At 39.6% G+C, this 22,182-nt stretch overlaps 1 protein-coding gene and 1 pseudogene across 2 annotated transcripts in view; one reads left to right on the top strand and one right to left on the bottom strand.

Annotated features, from left to right (window-relative positions):
• The window catches only part of HEPHL1 (hephaestin-like 1), a 59,478-nt gene that overhangs the window by 26,863 nt on the left and 10,433 nt on the right, over nucleotides 1-22,182 (bottom strand). Inside the window, exons 2-9 of the mRNA XM_012660059.1 lie at nucleotides 20,535-20,779; nucleotides 13,614-13,826; nucleotides 12,774-12,953; nucleotides 10,155-10,409; nucleotides 7,094-7,262; nucleotides 2,431-2,570; nucleotides 2,141-2,272; nucleotides 350-561 (exon numbers count right to left, since the gene is read on the bottom strand). Coding sequence (XP_012515513.1) covers nucleotides 350-561; nucleotides 2,141-2,272; nucleotides 2,431-2,570; nucleotides 7,094-7,262; nucleotides 10,155-10,409; nucleotides 12,774-12,953; nucleotides 13,614-13,826; nucleotides 20,535-20,779 — 1,546 coding nt within the window. The remainder of the gene's footprint in view (nucleotides 1-349; nucleotides 562-2,140; nucleotides 2,273-2,430; nucleotides 2,571-7,093; nucleotides 7,263-10,154; nucleotides 10,410-12,773; nucleotides 12,954-13,613; nucleotides 13,827-20,534; nucleotides 20,780-22,182) is intronic.
• LOC105822984 lies at nucleotides 4,839-6,940 on the top strand (annotated as a pseudogene). Its single transcript, XR_001138127.1, has one exon. The product of XR_001138127.1 is annotated as a eukaryotic translation initiation factor 4 gamma 2 pseudogene (transcript).

Raw genomic sequence — 22,182 nt, 5'->3', positions numbered from 1 at the left:
TGATTCTGATGGTGGCCAAGTTTGAGAAACCTTGACTGAGAAGAATAATTCCAGTTAGCATTCCATGTGGGTTTCTGACGATTTCAAAATCAAAGCAACACCAGGAAAAACCCACCAAATTCCAACCACAACAAGCAGAAATCCTACGTTCCAGGATGGGCATTTATAATTGGAAATTCAGATCTTAAATTTTTGCCCAAAAAATTAAAATAAAATTCCCATTATGTAGAAGTCAATGTCAAGAGGAAGCAGGAGAAATCACTCTCTGTAGCTGACTCTATCTCTAGCCATATTGTGGCTCTCTCCCACATATAACCCTGAGAAGAACTGGTGACATCTGATGGCCTACCTGTGTCCCATCAGCATTGAGAACGCCCCTTTTACAGACTAGCAAAGGCCCTACAAGGCCAGAGTTTGTGTCCTTGATTGGGTCAACTGCTGAGAAGTAAAGATATGTCAGACAGGGAGGGTCGTCAGCTGTAGGGCTTACACTTTCAGGCACTGTCCACCTGTATGTGAAGGTTTCACCTGGTTTAACATGCGCCCCCGGTTTCAGAAATCCTGAGGATATAAATGAAACAGTTACTCAAAGCAACAGCCAAGAACATTAAACTTGTCACACTGGGTCTTCCCTCTCTCTGATGATGATGACTTTTGCACAAAGACAGTTGCTTCCTCTTATGTATCCCACCAGAGGAAGCCACTGCCACAGCCTGATGTTTTATGAGATAGGTACTTAAAGGATTATCTTCTTCATAGATTGCATACTATTTTTTGCTCAAATACCATGCTTAGCAAATATTAAGAATGATAGCGGCTCATTCAACAATTCAATGAAAATCCATGAAATATCACTGGAGTGCCTTCTATGTAGAATACATTTTATTTGGTCCTGCAGATGATACCGAAAAAGGTTAAGCAAGAGATCTATCTTTAACGAGTTTGAAATCTAGAAGATTGAACTAGGAAATAACTTACATAACTACAAGGTAGAAGAGATTAGTGAATGCCCAAGATTATAAAGCTGATAAAAGGCAAATCAAACTCAGTTTTGTCTGATTACAAAGACTGTACACTTAATCTTCACATTGTTATTGCCGAAAAACACACTGAATCTCTCCTACTAGACAAGGCCAGAGACTCACTGTGCATCTTGTCTAGTGCTTTTCAAAAAGGTGCCCAACATGTTTGCTTAGTTAAAAAAAAGAAAATATAAACATTTTGTCTGCCTCTAGTTTTTCTCTCTGCACACCCACATGCGTGCACACACATACACACACATGCACACACATACATACATACAGAGTCTCTCCGAGTATTTTGACCAAGGAAGAGAGCACAGGTATAGGAACTGTGGCTGCAGCAGGAGGTGAGGATGGGTGTGGGGAGAGGGAACTCTCCCACCATTCCTTCCTCCTCTGTGCCCTCACCGTCACCACAAAGCCTATTCTCCACTGGGCATGGCCTCACATGCAAGTGTGACGTATCCCAGGGGACCATGATGTCTGTTACGGTGAGGGGGACAGGTACTAAGGAACCAGGAATTTCCCAAGAGCAGTATCATGAATGGAAGGATAGTTCCTGCAGCCACAGGGCAATAGCTGCCTTCCACAAAGCAAGCCTGCACTGTGTCCTCTGTGATGGGGAGAGGCCACATATGATGGTAAGCACATAATGCTGGTTTTAAATAAATATTTGTTGATAGATACAGAGACCATGTGTAAGGTTTTGATGTCAATGAAACATTGGAAATCAAATTTTCTCCCTTGCCTTTACCCGCAGACTCCCATGCAACCTACAGCAGAAAAGCTGTCCATCTTTGAGAAGAGGAAGTGATTGTGAAAGTTGCTCACTTTGAGATTTACTGCATTGCTGAAGGAAAAGGAAAGAAATTAACGTTCCCTAAGAACCTACTGTGGGCCAGATCCTGTCCTAAATTCTCTCCATCCCTTTCCAAAGTGCTGTGAGGTGTTATCATCTTCATTTGACTGGTGAACAGAATATGGTTCAGAAAGTTTAAATAATTGCCAAGCTCTCCAGGCTGGTAACGGAAAAGACCAGGATTTGAACCAGGTCTGTCTAGTTCTAAGAACTTTGCTCCCTCATCCTGTTTCCTCCCCAAGCCCAGGCTGAGACTTACCATCTATGTTTGGGGCTGCATCAGACGCTTTGTCATAGATCACACCATGGGGCAAAATGCTGTACACCTTATCAGCTTTGTTGGCAAAGGTCACTAACAGGGTATCCCCCACCTCTGCCTTGATGACTGGGCCTGAAAAATAGCAAGAGGAGGATAGAGAACAATGAAAAGAGACAGAAAGAAGTGAGTTGGAGCAGGAGAAGAGTCATTCTGTGTAGATGTGTGTGTAGATGTATATGCCCAGCTAACACCTCCCAGGGTTCAAAACGTGAGGGATGGTTTTACTGTACCAAGAATTCCAAGATGGGCTTCTGCAGTAGAGAGTCTCTTTCTTTGGGTAAAAGTTGCATCAACAAACTCAGTGTACCGAGCCTTCCAGTATTTTCCTCCTATTCTGTTGTCCCCTCGTGTGAAGTAAGGCTCAGAATCACTGTGAAAAGACACAGCAATCTGCCTGAGAACACATTTCAACATATCTACCAAACGCCTTAATTATGAAGCTTCATTTTATTGTCGTTAGCCCACTCACCCACCCATCTCCCAAGAAAAGACAGCACAGGCTTCATCAAAGTTCCAAGAAATAGTCAACCAGCCTCAATAGTCTTCAGAAGCTAGATGATGCTTAAGCTCATTTCTCTCTTAGCCATTGTACTTTCTTCCCCCGAGGTCCAGCAGCAAATGAAGGCACAGGAGAACTTACCAATACTGGAGTCCCAGAATGGTGTCCTACAAAGTAACAAAGAGCTAGCTGGTTTCTTTGCAGAATAAGCATCCCTCTCTCTCTCTTGCTGATGTCAAAATGAATAGTGTCTGCATCTAGTAAGCTCTTTGATATCTGGCATGGTTAAGGAATGGAGTGTCTAGTTAATCAAATAGTTTAATCAGTGGAGCGTTATCATATAAACTATATACATGAAATACCAAATGTCCAAGTTGAGAAGATAACAATATAAATTCTGACTAATACTGTCTTTATACTATGTAATTTTCATCCATGGTACCACCACTCTTGCAGTCATGTAGACTGGTTTTGTCTTCTTTTTCTGCCTCATCCCCTTGTCTAATTCATCCTTACTTTGTAAATTTTTTGCACACTTCCTTTTCTATGTTCTTTGTGCCTTTTTTCTTTTCCTTTCTTTTCACTGACACAACCCCAGTTCATGCCCTAAGAGCTTGGGTTTGGACCATTGTATGACTCTCCTAACTGCACACTCTGCGTCTTCCATCTCACACTGGCTCGTGCATTTTTTTCTTAACATACACACTGCTACAACATTAATCTCTAAAATGATCGTTTTCATTGTCATTTACTTGCTCCAAAATCTTCAATTGCTTCCAGTTCCCAATCAAATAAAGTTCAAAAGAATTAAAGGACCTCTGCCGTTGATATTCAGTTTACTTTACCCCAATCCCTCCCTATTTATCTATGCAAATGCCCATTCCTCTATGCAAATCTTCTACTCCAGTCATTCTGACCTATTCATGCTCCCCTATCTAGTGGGTGCTTTGCAATAATCCCTGCATCTAAAATTTCTCTCTTCACTATTCACTTGTATAAATTCTATCACTCTTCAAAATTGTGCTTAAGTCCTACTTCCTCTGTGAAGTGTTCCCTGGCTATCTTAGCTCTCTCTGAATGCCCACTGAATGATTCATCTTACTCATATTTGTAACTTGCAAAGTTATTTTTCTTTTCCTGTGCACCCAGCTACTTACTCCACCTGAAGGTGGGAACATTGTCTTAGATATCCTTGTATCCCTCATGTCACCTTGTACGTTGGTTGTGCTTGCATATATCACATTAAATATCAAATGAACATAGTTTAATCTTTCATATTTCAGAAGGTACTTCAGAATTCTAGAAGGCCTCTAAGACATAATTTTAAATGTTAATTCTCATTATTCTGTTCACGGAGAAATACTGGTCAGTAGAGAATGTTTATATCAAAGAGTTTTCCATATGTGGTTCAAACAAATCCTTTAAGCAAGGTTCAAGTACATCAATTTGGTGAAAGAATGAATGAATGTATGTATGAATGAATGAATGAACAAATAAGTGAAATGTACAACTAAAAAAACAAATGATGTGTTATGATTGATTACAAAGGGAATTTTTAAAACATTCCCTCAAATATAAAAAAGGATTATAGGATAAAGCATTCTTGATATCACACTGTACATTTTTTAATGCTTTTACAGAGTCATTGTATATGATTCTATAACAAATCACAGAGTCCACATACATTTAATGAATTGCTAGATTCAATTAAAAAAAATTACTATATGCTATGCGAGCCTAGACATTAGGGTTAGGCTTTGAAAGAAAAATGGCATTTTACTGAACAGGGAGGAAAAGAACATTTTATAGGGCATAGTCGGGGCATAACTTATCCAAGGCTTCCCTTGAACCAAAAAGGTAACCTCCTTGGCCAGCTCATCTCCACTGAAATAATGTCTTGTCTTATTCCCTCTTCAAGACTGTCTGCTCCGTATATGCAAAGGCTTTTTTTCTATTCTCTACCAGCTTAGTACTTCTCATGGCATTTAGCACTGTGGTTTGCACACAGTAGGTACTTAAGAAATGTTGGATGAATGAATGAATGGATCTAGTGGTTTGATTTAGCCAACAAGTCAGAAAAGAATAAATACTCCGCCAGTTCTCAGCAGTACTTTTACAGTATTAAGAACTCTCTATGCCACCTCGGTTTTCTAAGAAAGGACAGCTTAATGCAGACGAGATTAGTCTGAGGCCTGCTCAGGCATTCCTAATGAATAAAAATCAAGTGCCAAAGCTTTAGCCCCAGATAACTATGATTCCTCCTAGTGCGCAACCACCACGCACTCAAACACCACCACTGGGACAGACACCTCAGCTTGGTCTCAAAACTAATCCACCACTTATCCAGGAAAAGCCTGCCAAGACCAGCAAAAAACCACCACCATCAAAGGAAGAACTACTTAAACTCACTGAAACTGTCATGACTGAGTATCTGAATAGTGGAAATGCAAATAAGGCTGTCAATGGTGTAAGAGAAATGAGGGCTCCTAAACACTTCCTACCTGAGATGTTAAGCAAAGTAATCATCTTGTCACTAGATAGAAGTGATGAAGATAAAGAAAAAGCAAGCTCTTTGATCAGTTTACTCAAACAGGAAGGGATAGCCACAAGCGACAACTTCATGCAGGCTTTCCTGAATGTATTGGACCAGTGTCCCAAACTGGAGGTTGACATCCCCTTGGTGAAATCATATTTAGCACAGTTTGCAGCTCATGCCATCATTTCAGAACTGGTGAGCATTTCAGAACTAGCTCAACCACTGGAAAATGGCCCCCATTTTCCTCTCTTCTTACTCTGTCTTCAGCAGTTGGCTAAATTACAAAATCGAGAATGGTTAACAGAACTTTTTCAACAAAGCAAGGTCAATATGCAGAAAATGCTCCCAGAGATTGATCAGAATAAGGACCGCATGTTGGAGATTTTGGAAGGAAAGGGACTGAGTTTCTTATTCCCACTCCTCAAACTGGAGAAGGAACTGTTGAAGCAAATAAAGTTGGATACATCCCCTCAAACCATATATAAATGGATTAAAGATAACTTCTCTCCCAAACTTCATGTAGATAAAGGATTTGTGAACATCTTAGCGACTAGCTCCTTACAGTATATTTCTAGCGAAGTAAACCCAACCAGCAATCAAACAGATTCTTCCTCTGCTCCTTCCAAAGAACAGTTAGAACAGGAAAAACAACTGCTTTTTTCTTTCAAGCCAGTAACGCAGAGCTTTCTTCATGATCATGTTGATCTACAAGTCAGTGCCCTGTATGCTCTTCAGGTGCACTGCTACAACAGCAACTTCCCAAGGCATGTTACTCCGCTTTTTTGAGCACTTCTATGACATGGAAATTATTGAAGAAGAAGCTTTCTTGGCTTGGAAAGAAGATATAACCCAAGAGTTTCCAGGGAAAGGCAAGGCTTTGTTCCAGGTGAATCAGTGGCTAACCTGGCTAGAAACTGCTGAAGAAGAAGAATCAGAGGAAGAAGCTGACTAAAGAACCAGCCAAAGCCTTAAATTTCTGCAAAACATACTGTTGCTATGATGTAACTGCATTTGACCTAACCACTGCGAAAATTCATTCCGCTGTAATGTTTTCACGATATTTAAAGCAGAAGCACGTCAGTTAGGATTTCCTTCTGCATAAGGTTTTTTTGTAGTGTAATGTCTTAATCATAGTCTACCATCAAATATTTTAGGAGTATCTTTAATGTTTAGATAGTATATTAGCAGCATGCAATAATTACATCATAAGTTCTCAAGCAGAGGCAGTCTATTGCAAGGACCTTCTTTGCTGCCAGTTATCATAGGCTGTTTTAAGTTAGAAAACTGAATAGCAACACTGAATACTGTAGAAATGCACTTTGCTCAGTAATACTTGAGTTGTTGCAATATTTGGTTGTTACAGAAAAATTCTTAACTGTAATTGATGGTTGTTGCCCTAATAGTATATTGCCTGTATTTCTACCTCTAGTAATGGGCTTTATGTGCTAGATTTTAATATCCTTGAGCCTGGGCAAGTGCACAAGTCTTTTTAAAAAAGAAACATGGTTTACTTGCACAAAACTGATCAGTTTTGAGAGATCGTTAATGCCCTTGAAGTGGTTTTTGTGGGTGTGAAACAAATGGTGAGAATTTGAATTGGTCCCTCTTATTATAGTATTGAAATTAAGTCTACCTAATTTATCAAGTCATGTTCATGCCCTGATTTTATATACTTGTATCTATCAATAAACATTGTGATACTTGAAAAAAAAAAAAGAACTCTCTATGCAGCGACATTATGCCATCTATGAGTATGTGCTCATCAGAGCAGTGCCTGGAATACAAATGCAATCGCAGGGAAAGCCTAACACATGCCTCTCTGAAGAGAGGCTTAGAAACACCAGCAAAGAGTGCTTACCTGCCAGAGGCATTGAGGGGAAGACCGCTGAATTTGTCATAGCCTTGAGGACCATAATCCCAAAGAACTTTTTCAGCTGCTATAAAGTAGCGCCTTTGTTGACCCTTCATCTTGGGGTGAAAAATATCACTTTTGCAGTTACCAACATTGTACTGCCCCAGCATACCAGCTGCAGAATAGAGGAAAACCACAGCCAATGTATAAATGCTCATGAAATAAATCATACAGAAAAGGACTGATAGACTTGACTTTGTGAATATTTAAAACTTTTGCACAGGAAATGAGACCATAAACCAAGTTAAAAACAAAGGATAAATGGTGGGGTGAGGGATATTTGTAGCAAATATGACAGAAGATTAATATGTAAATCACTTTTACAAATTAGGAAAGAAAAAAATGCGCAGGGGACAGAAATAGATTATTCAGAAAGGAAATAATATTGGCCAATGAACAAATGAAAATGGAAGTTCAACCTTAATAATACTCAAATGACAGTGTTGTTCATTTATAGGATTGGTAAAGATTAGAAAGACTAATAATTCTCAATGCTGGTAGAGGAGAGAGGAGTATGATCACACACTGCAGGTGGAAGAACAGCAGTTGCTAAAAGAGAATTTGGCAATGTATTTCCATAGCTTTAAAAAAAAAAAATCAAACTTTTTGACCCAGGAATTCCAAATCCAGTAGTTTTTCCAAGCAAATGTTCAGACAAAAGTGCAACTATATCTGTAAATTGATGATCATCAGTACTCTTTATAAGACAAAACAAATGGAGGAAAATGCAAGTGTTAAGCAATAGAGTGTTGGTTAAGTAAATTGTGATCTCCTTATACTGGACACTGGGAACATTAACAATAACGAAGTAACTCTATATTCACTAACATGGAAATATACTTCTGATATACTAATCGATGAGAAAAGTAAGCTACAGAACAGCATTAATAGACTAATTTCATTTTACAAATATCACATATTTATATATTAAGGTATACAAAATAGGAAGATATTCATGAAAATGTGGTGCTGCTATCTCTATGTGGGACTACTGGTTTTTAAAATCAAATTATATGTATTTTCTAATTTTTTACAATAAAATTTTCTGAGGGTGGGCAACTTAGGAAATACTGTATTTCAGTGACTGTATAAGCACCAGCTATGTCCACAACTACTGGCCAACTTAGCAGTCTTGCTAGTCTCAAATGGCTGCTGATGTTTTGATTTTAAATCTACAGTTTTCCCGGATTTAACAGCATGAGATCCTTTGAGAATAGGAAGCTTGTATTATTCATCTTTGCCTTCCCAGAGGAGTGTCTAGTACGTATTAACTAATCAACTCTTGAGCTGAACTTAATTGGGATAATCTGGCTGACTAATGTTAAGATGAGCTGCTTAAGGCGGATGGGAAAAGAATGTGTTATCAAAGCAGCCCTGAGCAGGTGGATCTCTGTTCCTGTTAGTGACGGTGTGTAAGTCAGTATCCAAATTTAATCACACATTATTTCCGCTGTGTCTATCCCATTGTCACTTTTTGTTTCTGTTCTTGTTTTCGGCATCTTAGGTCAGACCCTTTATATGTCATAACTCTAATGTTGCCAGTGCTTCTTAACTAGCATCCAGTGGCCCAAATTTCCCCATCAAATACTTTCTTTTTTTTTTCAATTTCTAGACATGGTGTTTCTAACAGCATATTTTTTTTTATTTCAGCATATTATAGGGGTATAGATGTTTAGGTTACATATGTTGCCCTTCCCCCCCCTTCCCCCCAAGTCCAAGTTTCAAGCGTGTCCTTCTCTCAGATGGTGCGCATTGCACTCTTTGTGTATGCATATACCCGTCCCCTCCTCCCCCTCCCCCTCCCCTTCCCCCTCCCCCCGCCTGACATCCAATAGATGTTATTCTTATATGTGCACTTATGTGTTGATCAGCTAATACCAGTTTGATGGTGAGTACATGTGGTGCTTGTTTTTCCATTCTTGGGATACTTCACTTAGTAGAATGCGTTCCAGCTCTATCCAGGAGTATACAGGAGGTGCTATATCACCACTGTTTCTTAAAGCTGAATAGTACTCCATGGTATACATATATCACATTTTACCCCATCAAATCCTTTCTGCACACATATATTTATCTTCCCAAATCACCATACTGATTATGTCACGAGTGTGCCTAAGAGTCTGAGGATGACAATCACCTTCCCAGACGTGGCCACACCTGCTGCACGTCGCCACTCAAAGCCCCTCCCCACGCTTCTCTCTCATCACTGTGCTGGACCTCATGGTCTGGCTGCAAAAGGACATATTCTCGGGGGTCCCGAGGAACCAGGACCAAGTCCTTCAGCAGGCATTTAACCCAGCAAATGTTTATCATGCACCTGTCCTGGGCCATGAAGAAAGCTATAGGTCAATGGATTTTGTCTCAATACAAGGAAAAACATTCCAATAGAGCAGTCTAGAGATGAGATGAGCTGCTACAATTACTTAAAAGAGATGTTCAAAAGGAAATTCAAGAATTGGATGGGGGATTGGTCCTTATCATCTAGAAAGCCCTTTCCAATGCTAAACATTCATTATTGTATTTACAATTGTTCAAAGAGAACATGTGTTTTTCCCAGTTCGTGTTGTGTTCTCTACTTGGAAAGCCTCTACCCTTCCTCATCTGCTCAGTTCCGACTCATGTTTCCAGGCTCAGGTTAGGAGCCAGCTCCTCAGCAAGCCCCTCTGACTGCTCCAGAGTAGTGACTATAGCACTAAAGAGCATTTATTTCATTCTGCCTCAAATTTTACTCATTTTGTAAACGTCTAACTATGTCTAATTACTAGATAGATTTCTTGAAGATCTCATCATTTTTTAGATTACCTCCTACCTGTTCATACAAAGGTGATTAATAAATATCTGTTGACAGGACATCAAATAAACGAACATTGCGTTTTCCTATACATTTGTTAATTAAATATAATACATACAAGAATCTCCTAACATCAGGCACTGGATGAGCACCTGTGACAGAGTGGTTTAATTGTATAGTTGTGAGCATCTCCACTCTGGTCTTTGTCCATCTCACCTTGTAGGTGGTCGCTGACCTGGCAGGTTATCATCCACTTCCCGGGATTCTTGACTATCATTTCTGTTGTGAGGAACGTGGCCGGGAACAGGTTGACGACATCAGTCCGATGTCCTCTGCTAATGAAGGTGTTACCGTAAAAATAGATGGAGTGGATGTCTATCTCATTCCCCATTCCAAAGAGGTGCCAGGACACGGATTCACCAACACACATATCAGGTTCAGGGAAGTTTCCAAAGAGGTATCCATTGAGGCCTGCAAACAGAAACACACCAGTGGAAGACACTCCCCTGCGGAGGCAAGCCGGACCAGAGACACTGGTCGTGTGTACTCTAGTGGGGCTACAAGGTCAATGCAGACCATCGGGTGTAATGTTTTCATGCAGACGTGCCTGGACCTTTAAAAAAAAATTGTCCCAGAAAGGAATAAAAAGCTTTGTATTGGTCTTTTTCTAGAGAAAAGCACTCGGTAAAAGTGAAGATCAGCACATACTGCGGACAGCCTCAGGGCGGCTGTGTGAACACAATAATGAGGTCAGGAGAAACCGGTGCTGCTCATACTTCCAGGGTGCTCAGCGCCCTCCTGTCCTAATCCTTCCCTGGTATGTCTGCCATCTCCACCAGACTCTGCGTCCCTTGGAACTAGAAACCCCATCTGCTATAGGGACCTAGCAGGAAAGCCGGCACATAGTCCCTACTTAATTGACAAAAGCATGCAGCAAAATGGAAAGAAAAGGAACTGATTAGAAGGGACTTATGAACATGTTTATATTTCGTTACTTTAAAAAGCAGGGAGAAAACCAGTTTTTACTAGATGTTGCTGGGGCAGAATCTTACTCAATGAGCTTATACCATAAGTCTGGAACCAAATACTTTAAAACCATATAAATGGCAGATGGGACATGACCAAGTGCAGAAAAGAAGTTGATTCAGGGCTTTAAAAAGTCAACATCCCTTCTTAAATTCAAACTGAGTTAAAAAGCAATTGTTACTAAGATTATGGTGACTTAGGCAGCACAATTAGTTCTAAATCATTTTAGCAAAATTAAATAAATTGATCAATAAATCTTTCATGTATTGATTATCTTCCATAGACTAGTTTTTATTTTAATTAAATTTTTTCTATACTTGATTAGGTCTCCTATGCCAGTCTTGAAGAAGGATCGATTGTTTGTAAACATCTACTTCTGTGTACAGGCTGGTTTTTATTTTAAATGTAGTCTATATTTGCTTATGTAATTCATTCCTTTTTGTTGGACATTTTCACTTCAAAAGAATAAATACAGAGTAAGAGGAATTACGTGGACATAATTCACATAAATTGTGTGTCTTAAATCATCACATTTAGTAGTTTTCAGCAATATTTGAGATCAGTATTCCCATTTGGTAAAGAACAGGAATAAAACTGGTCATGACAATGATTTTAATGCAGGTCTTCATTGATCCATCCTTCACTGTTTTCTCTGCCTCCCTTTCTGCTCCTCTCCTTCTCTCCCTCACTTGCTTCCCTCCTAAACTGTTATCCAAGCGTCACTACACACAAAATTGTTGAAACAACACTAGAAGGAAAAGAGAAGGCCAGTGACACAATGCAAATAGGCTGCTGACAATCACACCTCCGTGCGGTTTAGAATTGAACACAGCCAAAGTACTAATACTATTTATTTACTATGCGACTTCTCTCAGGTTCTCTCTGGCACTAATTATTACTTGGATTTTAGGCAAGTCATTGATGGTCACTTGCCCTGAGTTCTTCATCTGTAAAATGGAGAGGTCAAATGATCTTCAACTCCTTCCCTTTCTCTTATGATTTTATGACTACATTGAGGCTGCCGCGGTTGGGATGATTCTCAAAGGCAGACAAGCAAGAGATAGAGGAGATCTGTCAATAAATGAAGTGGGATCTTTACATTTCCTTTATGTTCACTAGAACTCTCTAGAAAAAGAGTGGAAAGAGACCCCTTAATCCTCACATCCTAAAATGCTGCATTAAAGCCACTGCGATATAGAACAGGCATGGGTTAAGTGTTCTGTCTCAACTGACAGGGTAACTAGAGAAGTTTACTATTTTGCACAAATACAGGATCTGGTGTATGGTGGATGCCCAGTACATTTTGTTGATTTAAAGAATGCCTGAGAGAAATAACAAAATCACAAGCAAGTGTTTAAACCCCATGCAGAGCATAGTTCTTAAAATTTAGCAGCCACTCGGAACATGGTTACTGGATAAAGCAACAGGTTGCAAGAAACAGAATTCATATAGGATGATAATTTCATTCCCCTTTCTCCTTTCAGTCTATCTAAACCCACCCCACCTCTGGGCTCATCTTGGGCACCAATTCTTTCCTGGTTATGGTATGACACTGATCCCTCCATCTCTGTACCACGGCTTTGTCCATGTTGCACGCCCAATTTAGCATGTATCTATTGCCCTGTTCCCTCTCAGATGGTTTCATGTTCTGACACGTATCACACCTTCTATCACTTTCCAACCACTCTTATCTTTAAGATATAAATGTTGCCAAACTAGGTTCAACATTTCTGTGTATTTTGCATCCTTTGTGGTACCTCGTAGTACAAAAGGCACTGGTATGTGTTGGAGAACATGGGAGATACTCACCGTGCATCTTGTTACTCCTCCGGAAAACAGCATCTTCTTTGTCAACAGAATTGGGGTCAGTGCAGAAATGTTTGATATTTTCATCGAGGTACCAGCTTTGATTCTCATCCACAAGAGTAAACATTATAATGAACTCTCGATCCACATCAGTCCTTGTACCTGAATATCTGTTTAGGGTACCTATCAGAATAGAAAGAAAGTTCAAAAGAGTTGAGAAAACAGTTCAAGGTGAACTAAATCAAGATGAGCTTTGCTTCCTGCCAATAGTGTTGGGTAAGTTTGAAGTCTGTTGAAGACCTATACAGACAAGGATAACTCACAATATAAAAGCAGCAAGAGGCTTTAATGGAAATGATAGAACCATAGAAGAGAAAAGTCATAAAATAGAATTCTTCACAACTGCAGACTTAGAAACCTGGCTATTTGTAAAGGAAGTCAACTTTATTGACAAAATAGACACAATAAATCAATTAATAGGGAATGAAATAGCAAATGGATTATTTGGGTGAAATAATGAAGCAAAAGCCATCTGTTGTCATTTGACCAAAGTTTTCACTTTCACATGTGTGGTGTTATGGAATGTCATTATTTAAAAATACATATATAAGTTTCAGAATGCTGCGACGATTCTTAGACAGATCTGAATTACTGCCCTCTGCTGTGGTGTCAGATTGACCTTCCATGTTAGGAGAATTTCCCTAACCTTAAACAAAGTTTGGAAGAAGAGACCCATTCTATGCAGAGCGAGGGAGGTAGGCAAAACAAGACCTGAATCTTAGTCGCACTTCAACAGCCCAGTTACCTGGAAACAGGCTCCTGGAGAGCAGGAGGCCTCCTTACCTTCCTTACACACCAGCAGGGGGCCAATGAGCCCAGAGCAGATGTCCTTAGGGGCGTCGATGTGCGAATGGTACACCCAGGTCAGGCAGTTCGCATCCGCTGGAGTAGGTGCGTATTCTTCTCTCACTGGCCAGACATAGGTGTAGTTTTTGCCAGGAGGAACCATGTCATCATTTTTATTCCTTCCGGATGTTCCATCTGGGTATAGGGCTCCTTCCAAGAAAAAATAAAACATAGGTAAAATAGAGCTCACTTGCGGTTGTGGAGAGGGCCAGAGCTGTGGAATCAAACATAACTGAATTAAACTTTATTTGCTATGGGACTTGGGTCAAGTTACTTAAATTATCAATGCCTCTGTTTTTTACCTAGAATGTTGCCATCTACCCGGAAGGGATATGAGAACTAAATGAAGCAATGTATACAGAGTGCTTTGCACAGAACCAGGAGCTTAATAAATGTGCATAATAAGGACTCTTTCTTGCACCAGTCAGGAAGATTTCAATTCACCTCACTTGACATCAACACGAGAAGGGAAGGAGAAGCAGAAGAAGAAACAATGAACACTTCTGGGGACCTATTACAGATTCAGCCCTCTGTAGGTCTTATGAGAGATAGGAAGGAAGAGTAAGACATTCTTCCTGCCTCCAGGGATCTTACAGTTCTATCGGGCAGACCAGAGTATGTATTATGAACACACAGGACAACTGGAGAATAAAACAGGGTGATGTGTTAATGTAATTTTGGGTCAAAATATATGGGCTACCCCAGAGGGGACCTGCACCATGCAAGAGTGGGCAGGGGCAAGTGGGCAGAGCATCCTGTTACTCCCTGTTCCATAAACTAAGATTACACAAAATTTTTCAATTAAGGAAAGTCCACTGCTAAAAACAGTGTGAAAACCAGCTGGGTGGAAGGCAGGAGACCAACCTATGCACACTGTAATTATCAGAAGCTTCACAACAGAGGTGGGAAGTGAGGTCCCCTGAAGGACTGTGAGGAGTTGGGCTAGTATTGAAAAAAGGCTGGAGGGTGAGGGACAGAGAGGGTGATGGACGTGGACATACTCCAAGTCCATTCACCATTCATTCATTCATTCATGCATTCATTCAACAACATGAAGTGGCGATGGTCTACATGCTAATAAATGTGCTAGGCATTAGGAATACAAATTCAAATACGACAGCAAGGGCCAGTGTAGCCAAGGCAAGCCAAAGGTAAGATATAACTAAAAAAAATCTAATCTTACTTTTTTTTAAAACAATTCTATGATGAAAACATAGTTTGATGTTTGGAGAAAGATGCCAGTAGAAAATAACAACAGTTAAGCTCCTATGATGTGCCAAGAAGAGTGAGTGCTTTGCATATATTATCACAGTCACTCTTCAAAGCAGTACCATATGGTAGGTATTAACATTGACTTTTTTGATTAAATTAAGGTAACACTGCTAGCATGTGGCTAAGCCAGATTTGAATCTGTTTGTATCTGATTTCCCATCAAAATTTTTGGGAATAGAGTATACAAACTATTTTTTACTTATTTATTAACTTAACTTTCCTTTACATACTAACATTTAATTCTTCTGAAAAGAATATGAATCATTTGCAAATTAAGACACATAACACTCAAAAGATAAAGCCTATATACAGAAAGCAGGAAATAAATTTAGTTAAATCTTTTTCATATTAATTGTAGCTCTAAATTTTCAGTTTATATTTATGCTATATTGTTAGATATATATTTATTATATATTAGATCAATATAATTAGGTTATTTGGTTTCTTTGTCCAGTAAAAGGAAATTTACTGATTCATTAAGAGAAAGGAACTTTTTGCTACTTCTAGATTCTAAGAGAGTATTTTTCAAAAAAATTATTATGTATAAATTACTGAGTACTATAATGAATTATGTCTTTTATGTTTTTAAGAATGGTATCCAAAAGATGCAAAAATATTCTTTTAAAAATAATTTCTTACATTGTCTCTCAATACCAGGTGAGAACATAATGCTGCATAGTATTTTGACAAAATCATTTTTACTCAAAGTTAAATTAATGTATTTTGCTGCTTTCTAACCTGGTCATGGGATAGAACACAGGAAAAACCCAGGGGGTTATCCTCCATCTATTAAACATAAATGACATTTAAAAAATTCCTCCTGTTATCTGACCTCTCAACAGCATTTGATATTATTGTCAGCTTCCTCCCTTCTTAAACAATTCTCTTCCTTTGCCTCCTGCAACATCACACTGTCCTCTTTGGCCACTCTTTTTCAGCCCACTTTTCCAGTTCATTCTCCTCTCTCTGCCATTGCTTGTTTGAAGTCCTCACGATACAATGCTGGCGCCTTCCTTCTGTGCCCAGTACTCTCTCCCAGGCTGACAGCATCACCCCACAGTGCCACCAATCAGGGACACACCAGTGACTCCCACGTTTATCTCCAGCCTGGACCTCACCTCTGAGCTTCACACTGAGATCCAGCTGCCTGCTAGACATATCCACTCGTAAATCTCGAGGAGATCTCAAATGCAACCTTCCCCAGGGAACATTAGCTCTCTTCTCCCAAGTCTGGTCTTCAGCCACTGCCTCTTCTCCCGGTGAAAGGCACCACCAATATTCAATGCCACAAGCCAGATACAAAGCAAGCATTCTTATATTCGTGCTCTTCCTCTCTCTCCATTTCTAAAGCACACGAAGTCCTGTCCCTGCGTCTTCTCAAATTCATCCATTTACATCCATCTCCATCATCACAATCCTAGTCCAAGATGCTATCATCTCTCACCCGGACTTCTGAAGTAACCTCCTCTCTGCCTTCCCTGAATCTCCCACCTCTCTAATCCATTTTCCAAACTATCACAAGAGTGATCTTTTCAAATCTCAAATCCGATTATATTGTTCCCTGTTTGAAATCATTCCATGGCTTCCCGTCAGTGTCGGGATGAAGGTCAAATGTGTTTAACATAGACTACAAGGTCCAGAACGATCTGGCTCAAACAACCCTAAACTCCCTGGACTGGGTCAGTTTTCTAAAATGCATTCACAAGAGAGAAGGGCAGTAGAGCCAGTGGTTAAGCTCACAGCCACTGAAGTTAGACTGCCTAGAATCAAATCCTGTCTCCATCACTTGTTAGCTGTGTGACTTGGGCAATTTCTTTCTCTTCTGTGAGTCTTAGCTTCTTATCTGCTAGGTGATGATAATTGTAACACCTACCTCTTAGAGTCATTGAGGCTATGTGATCTAGTATCTGCAAAACACTTATCACAGTGCCTGGAACATAAAACCATTCAATAAACTATTTTATTATTTATTCATGGAATTTGACTAAGTTTTTAATTATATGTGTGTGCATATATATATATACCCACACATATATATATTATATGCAATTGCTTGATTAATGTCTGCCTCTCATGTTAGACTGTAAGTTCTATTAAAGCAAACTCCAGGCTTCATTTTGCTCATAATTGTATCTGTAGGATCTACTCCAGTGCCCAGTGTAGTGGGTTCTCAATACATATACATTGAACAAAATAATAAATAAGTGGTATTACTTTACACCACCTTTGTCCAAAGCCCTGTGAATAACATGCATGGCTTAGAAGTTTCTGAATATATCTATGGAGAGGGTGAGAGTCAAGAGCTAGGGAGGGTGGGCGAGTAGTGGACTTGTCATGAAGCTCTGATTGAGGTCATTCATTTTGTGCTGATTATTTATATGATATGAATTAATACAAATAGCAATTGTTCTAGAGATTCTTATATTCACAATTTACTTAATGGACTTATTTTTCATTATTATTATTATTGGGAGTTGTTGAAGGCTATCATTGAAACGAGGAGCTAGAATCTCCAAACAGATCCTTTGTGCCACCACTCAAGATGAGGAATACCATTTGGGATCCAAAATAAAATGTGACTATAAAGCAAGAAGTGATTTGAGGGTAGGTAGCTTATTAAATTGTTCTGAAAGTCATTCCCAAGGAGTTTATAAAGATTTTGAGCAATGGTAACATTAATAATATGAGTATAAAACACTATTCATTTTGGTTATATATGTTCCAGGGGCTTTTAAAAATTATACAATTTTTCACCTATCAGATTTGAGAATTTTGAGGGTTGGTGAGCTTGTGGGAGAAACAAGCTGGCTGGTAAACAAATGGTAGAAGAGTAAAATATGCAATTTTTCAAAAGACAACTTGCCAATTCCTATCCAAAAAAATGTATGTGAACATAACCAGCAATTTCACTTCTAATAATTTATTCTAGAAACATAGTTGTAAATGTTTTTCACATTGCATGAACTGGAAGCAAACTAAATAATTATCAATACTGAACTGATATATTCATATGATGGAATACTGCACAACTGTCAAAAGGAGGTCTCTCTATATGTACTACTAGTAAAAAATCTCCAAGACAAAGTAAAAAGTGAAAAACAGAAGGTGTTATAGCATAACCCCTTTGTATAAATGAATAAGAATATGTAAATACTTATATACATGCTAATCTATGCATAGAAAAATTTCTGAGAAAAAATTACAAGAAATTTTTGTTTGTTTTTTTCATGTGAGAGAGTCTCTTCAAGATGAGCAAAGAAATTGTTAAAGGTGATTGCCTTTGGGGTGAAATACAAGGGAAAGGGCCCTTTACTTTTCTTTTTATGCCTCTTTGGACTCTTAAGAATTGCTAACCTTGTTCATATACTACTTTTTCTTTAGATTTTTATTTTGAAATAATTTTAATGAGTATGTAGAGAATCAGATTGTGTGTCATTCTCCCCTTCCTTATACTTTTCTATATTTAAAAAAAACAATAAAATTTATTTTTAAAATAGTTCTAATACTTAAAACATATTTCATATGTAGATCAAGAAAGCATTAATTCATTCTATCATTAAATGAAAGGAAGTATATAAGAGTTCTAGCACAGGCATTGGCATACAGTAGCTGCTCAATGAATGGTAGTCCCACCCACTTTGTCTAAGTTCATTCTCTACACTTCCCCTGCATGAGTATCTTAGAGGCAGAAACTGTATATTTCCTCATCTTTGCAGCCCTATTATCCAGAAATGTATCTGGCTCACACCAAACACTAAATTGAATTGAGCAGAGACTCCAAGACTATTAATCTTGCAGCTATAGCCAAGACAAAAACCGATTAAAGGAAGGAGAAGAGGTCAGCAAATCCTCTTCTCCAAAAGTAACTACAAAGTTGAACAGAATAGATTTAAAAAAAAAAAAACAAAACATTTCAGTTCTCTAGAAATTCAATAAAGGCATCCACCAATGTTTATCCTTGAAAAACAGCTTGATCATCAGCTAAGAAGAGTGAGAGTCTATGACACTCTTGCCTGGGGTTGTTCCTGTCCCATCTTTCCTCTACCCTCAACTTGATTGGAGAGATGGTTTCGCAAAAATGTTGAGGAATGAGGTCCGGCAGTTTTTCTACCATAGCTGAAGGAATATCACTTGATTTGAAGTAATGGGCATTGCCTACCCACTGAAATGTTATCATAGAAATGGTGATCTTGGTGGCTAGAGAGGAGGGAGGAGCAATAGTTTGGCTCTACTAGCCTGAAGTTGCAGTGATGGTTGGAGCAAGCATGTTCCTCAATGGGGCTGTGTGTAGGTACAGCAGAGATTGAAGAGGACTCAAGTTATTCACATTCTCCTGGCTGACTCTGAGGCTGTGTTCATGCCAAAAGTAGAGAAAAGAGACACAGCAAAAGGTAAAAGGGAAGGCAAACAAAAATAGCCTAAACTTTGAATGTGATCCTTAACCACCCACAATTCACTGGCAGAAAACAAAAGACTTACTGGCTCAAGATGCTTAGGCACAATCTCTGTTCAATCGTTTGCTGACCATTGAGCTAAGCAGACATAGGATTGACCCCTCAGGAACCACATGTAAAAGTAAAAATAAGAATTGCCAAAAAAAAAAAAAAAGGCAGAAACTTCAGTGGCCACACACCACAGGGAAGACAGGTTCTACAGATTCGTCTCAGGGAGGTTACTAAACAAAGAAGCAAGCAAACAACAGCAAAAACCAGGGATGAGGGGGAAAGGGGAATCCAGACTTGCTACAACATATTCTCAAAAACGTCCAGTATTCAACAACAATAACAAAATTATGCACAAAGAAACAGGAAACTTGGGTTTTTTCCACATTCTTGCAATAGCGAATTATGCTGCCAAACAACCCAAGTGTCCGTCAATCCATGAGTGGATTATTAAAATTTGGTATATGTTTACAATGGAATATTACTCAATTATAAGAAACGACAGTGATCTAGCACCTCTTACACTTTCCTGGATTAAACTTAAGCCCATTATCCAAAGTGGGGCACCACAAGAGCAGAAGAACAGGATCCGTTTGTACTCGCCATCAAATTGGTACTAACTGATCAACAATAGGTTGATCACATGGCAGAAATACTCTCTAGGGATTAGGGGGATGGGGGGGCAAATCTACAACTAAAGGACACAGGGAGCACTAAAGGGAGGGAAGGGCATGACTTTAACCTGCATTTGGGTGAGGCAAAAAGTGTAACTATAATGTTTGTACCCTCACAAAACCCTGGAATAATAAAAAAAAAGAAACAGGAAACTGTGACCCATATTCAGGAAAAAAAGCAGTGAGTAGAAGCTATCACTATCTGGGGCGCAGTGGATGGGGCACATGCCAAGGAGCCCCACACCCAGTTTTGTGTCAACATAAAGAAGAACAAGACAGAAGAGAGGAAGGAAATAAAGGAAAGAAAAAGGAAGAGAGGGGGAAACAGTCGATGGAGATGGAGAGAGGAGATGGGAAGAAGAAGACACGAGCATGTGTAACCACTGTGCTCTTAGAATCCCTGTAACCATAACTGACAGTCACCTTATGAAATACAGGCAAGATTCCAGTAACATAGGATTGACATTTACCTTCTGAGTCTTTGTTGTAGAAAACGCCGTGTGGGTGCAAAGAATAAGGTCGAGATCCAAAGTTCTTTAAGTGAATGACAATCACATCACCCACTTCAGCCCTCAGGATGGGGCCCAGGAATCCAAGCCAGGAAGGTTTGGGGATCTCCGTGGAATAGGTCTCATCTGTGAAGTGTCGGTAAATAGCCTTTTTGTAAATGCTGCCTATCCTGTTGGGCCCTCTTTCGAGAAATAAGGTGGCAAGTCTGAAAGTAAGAAGGAAAATATTTTATCATTGAAATTTAAAGGGAACCCCTAATAACTTATTTTAGGAGTTCATAAAGCGCTTGCATGTGTGACTTCTTATTTGGTGTTCACCATAACCTATAACCTCTGTAAGGTTATCCTCAACTTACCAATGAGGAAATGATGCTTAGGGAGTTTGGCGACAAGCCAAAAGCCACAAGTATCATTCACACCCCAACAAGAACAAAACCAAAGAGCTCTAAAGGCACACTACCCACTTCCCCTCTTCAGTCAACATGCCTCCCTTCACTTTTTCATTCAATGAACACTTACTGTGCGCTTGCTGCATTCCCAGCACTTGGCTAGGAGGGATACAAAAGAGACTGTAATCTAACAATGGGGAAATTAAGTACCTGTACAAAGCATTACATGTTTTTAAGCATCAATTGAGGATTAATGCAACAGATATAGGCTCAGCTTTTCTAGGAACATAGCAGTTCAGAGAAGTAAAGATTGCCGTGGGTAGAAGAGATCAGAAAACACCTCATGACAAATGCAAGATTTAAGGGCTGGCACAGGTCTGAGAAGGTAGGGAGTGAGAAAAAAGGATGCGTGTGAATTCTGGGGATAGATCAACAATGCACTTTAATTTTAGGTTGAAGAATTTATAATTTATCTTGGAAGCACTGAGGACACACTGAGGTTTTTCATAAAGTGGGTGACATGATAATCAGTGTTTAAGGATCATTCTTACGGCAGTTGTGTGCAAGTTTTAGAGGAGTCAGGCAAAGGGGAGAGCAAAGATGAGGACGGAGGATGTTAGGAGACCAGACAGGGGCGGTGCAATAGAAAGGTGGGTGTTGGGAAAAACAGAATTATAAGACTTGATGTGACTTGATGACACCTCTTGGGGCCCCAGGGTGAAGGGCAGATTCAGTCCCTGGGGTTAGGGAGCCTGAGACAATAGCAGCACTGATAACTCACTTCAGAGTGGCCAGACCATCTTTTTTCTCCTGCAGAGCTGAAGTCCCCTCCCCTACTCTCAGTCTCTGTGACTAGCTCATGGCTCCAACTCAAGCTCCAACCCCAGAAGTACTGGCTTCTGCTTGAGCAAAAGCTCCACTACTCCTGGGTGCAGCCATCCCAGTATGTGGCCTCTCACCCCCAGAGAGGACACCACTCTGGATGGGGACCAATGGGAAGGCCCTGCTGCCCTTGTAGTGGGGTCTGGCTGCCCCCATCAGCACGCATGACCCCTATAAGCACTCTCCCAGATGATCCCACATGCCTCTCCTCTGTTTCAGTCCTGGGTGACTTTGAAAACCATTCTGCTGACTTCCAACAAGTACAGATTGAGGATTTATAGCATGCAAGGTGCTGGGCTAGGTGTTGTTTCGAATACAAAAACGAACAAGATATAACC

Source organism: Propithecus coquereli, unplaced genomic scaffold (genome assembly GCF_000956105.1).
Source record: "Propithecus coquereli isolate 6110/MARCELLA unplaced genomic scaffold, Pcoq_1.0 Scaffold65, whole genome shotgun sequence".
NCBI classification, from domain to species: domain Eukaryota; kingdom Metazoa; phylum Chordata; class Mammalia; order Primates; family Indriidae; genus Propithecus; species Propithecus coquereli.
Note: the sequence above shows the minus strand (reverse complement) of the source record. Positions and strands in the feature narration are given on the sequence as shown.